This window comes from Pezoporus flaviventris, unplaced genomic scaffold (assembly GCF_033815535.1).
Source record: "Pezoporus flaviventris isolate CSIRO_AGI_PZ_B2104156 unplaced genomic scaffold, CSIRO_AGI_Pfla_v1 ptg000123l, whole genome shotgun sequence".
In the NCBI taxonomy this organism is placed as follows: Eukaryota; Metazoa; Chordata; class Aves; order Psittaciformes; family Psittacidae; genus Pezoporus; species Pezoporus flaviventris.
The window spans coordinates 1,656,288-1,658,481 of NW_026892671.1; the positions used below are offsets into that span (position 1 = coordinate 1,656,288).

The window sequence follows — 2,194 nt, forward strand, 5'->3', positions numbered from 1 at the left end:
CTGTCTGAAATGAGTGCTGGAAATCATTGAATGAGGTTTGTGCATCAAAACCTAGAAATACTGCCTGCATAGCATCACACTTACTTGCTGTCATCTCTATTTCTCTTGCCAAAGGTGCTTTTGTCCTTTTCTTAAGGCCCTCAATAAATTTAACAACACTGTCTAGAAATGGAGTTTGATCCAATGGAATGGTAGAATTCACTCTCTGTTTATTCTTATTTGCCAAGCAAAAGGGAGAGCAAAAAGGAAAAGAGCTTTAAGCTCATCAAGTTCAACCGTTCCCCAGCACTGTCAAGGCCACCCCTAACCCATGGCACTGAGGGCCTTGTCTATAGGGTTTGTGAGCACTTGCAGGGCCGGTGCTTGCAGTCCTGCCCTGGGCAGCCTGTTCCAATGCCTGAGCACCCTCTGGGGCAGGAATTGTTCCTCAGCTCCATCTAAACCTGCCCTGGTGCAGCTTGAGGCCGTTTCCTCTTGTCTCATCCCTTGTTCCATGGGAGCAGAGAACAGTCCCCTCCTGGCTCCATCCTCCTGTCAGGCAGGCATAGAGAGCAACAAGGTCCCCCTTATTCTAAGATGAAGAGAACTGCATGCTTGCAGTTGTCTACCTCTGTCTTGATTAGGTGGAATAAATGACTAATTAACCAATTAGGTGAAATTAACTGCTAAATATAATTATCAAAATTTGGAGAATGAAATTAATTGTATTCTCAATCACATCAACCTGTGCATCATGTAACACGGTTTGCAGAAAACCCCAAAATGCTGTTCATACTTAACCAAAACCAGAGCATCTCCCTCAGTACATCCATTCTATCTGGTCATAAACTTACAACAATTAAGATCATTTTATTTTTGTGAGCTTCCTCAAAGCCTCCTTCACCTCCTTATTCCTCAGGCTGTAGATCAAGGGGTTCAGCATGGGAGTCACCACAGTGTAGAGAACCACAGCCCATTTATCTGCTGCTCTTGAGCTGTCTGAGCTGGGGAATAAATATATAAAAAGGCATGCCCCATAGAAGATGCTGACAATGGTGAGGTGGGATGTGAAGGTAGAGAAGGCTTTGCGCTTGCCCTCGGCTGAATTGATGCTCAGGATGGTGGGGATGATGGCCACGTAGGAGAGCAGGATAACCAGGCTGCTGGACACACCAAAGAGAGATGCTGCAGTGGTCAGGATGGTGTGGCTGAGGGTGTTGTCAGAGGTGGAGAGCGAGATGAGAGGGGAAATGTCACAGAAGAACAGGTCGATGGTGCTGGAGCTGCAGAAGGACAGGGTGGACATGCTGATGGTCTGTCCCACGCCATTGGTCAGCCCCATGAGGTACGAGCCAGTCACCAGCTGGAAACAGCACTTTGGGGACATGACAAGGGGGTACAGCAGGGGATGGCAAATGGCCACGTAGCGGTCATAGGCCATTGAAGCCAGCAGGAAGCATTCAGTTACCCCAAAGATATCAAGGAGGAAGACCTGAGCCACGCACCCAACATAAGCAATGCTCTTCTTCTCTGACATCAAATCAACCAACATCTTGGGGGTGATGATGGTGGAAGAACAGAGGTCTACAAAGGCCAGATTACCCAGGAAATAATACATGGGAGAGTGGAGGTGGGGGCTGGCCCTGATTAAGATGATGATGCCCAGGTTGCCCACAATGGTGACAAGGTAGGTGAGCAGGAAGAGCAGGAACAAGTAGACCTGAGTCACCGGGTCCTCTGTGAACCCTGCCAGGCTGAACTCGGTTGCTTGGGTGCAATTGCTTTGTGCCATGGGCTGGATGGTGCTTTGTGTGTGAGCTCCTGGCTGGAGGTTTCTTCTCCAAGAGGCAGGGATGTCCCAGGTGGAAAAGGCTCTGTGTGGTGGGAGCTGCTCAGAGACAGTCCTGCAGGATGGAAAGGGAGAGTTCAGGCACAGCTCAATGAGGAAGAGCTTGGTGAAAGTCCTGTGCCAGCACAGGTAAAACAAATGGGTGCTCAAGCAGTTAAACACCATGGCACAATGTGGTGTGTGCTCCTCTGGTTCACCTTGAGATGTTGAGCAATGACCTCTGTGGAAAGCAGTGGGGAGGTTGCACACCCGAGTTGCTTTACCTTAGTGCTGCACTTCATCGCCTTCGTTAGTGCTGAGCCTGGGGCTTGGAGACCATCCGGCTCAACCTGGAACACAGAGAAATGTGGTGCTTCCACAGTGCAG

General features: G+C 49.4%; 1 protein-coding gene across 1 annotated transcript; it reads right to left on the reverse strand.

The window, feature by feature from the left end:
- Nucleotides 1-844: 844 nt before the first annotated feature.
- On the reverse strand, nt 845-1,771 carry LOC133282394 (olfactory receptor 5G3-like). Its single transcript, XM_061478410.1, has one exon. The coding sequence runs from the start codon at nt 1,769-1,771 to the stop codon at nt 845-847; it is 927 nt and encodes a 308-aa protein (XP_061334394.1).
- Between the last annotated feature and the right edge of the window lie 423 nt (nt 1,772-2,194).

Bases quoted from the DNA above. Each gene is read 5' to 3' on its own strand.
- LOC133282394 (XM_061478410.1), bottom strand. From the start codon at position 1,771: ATGGCACAAAGCAATTGCACCCAAGCAACCGAGTTCAGCCTGGCAGGG.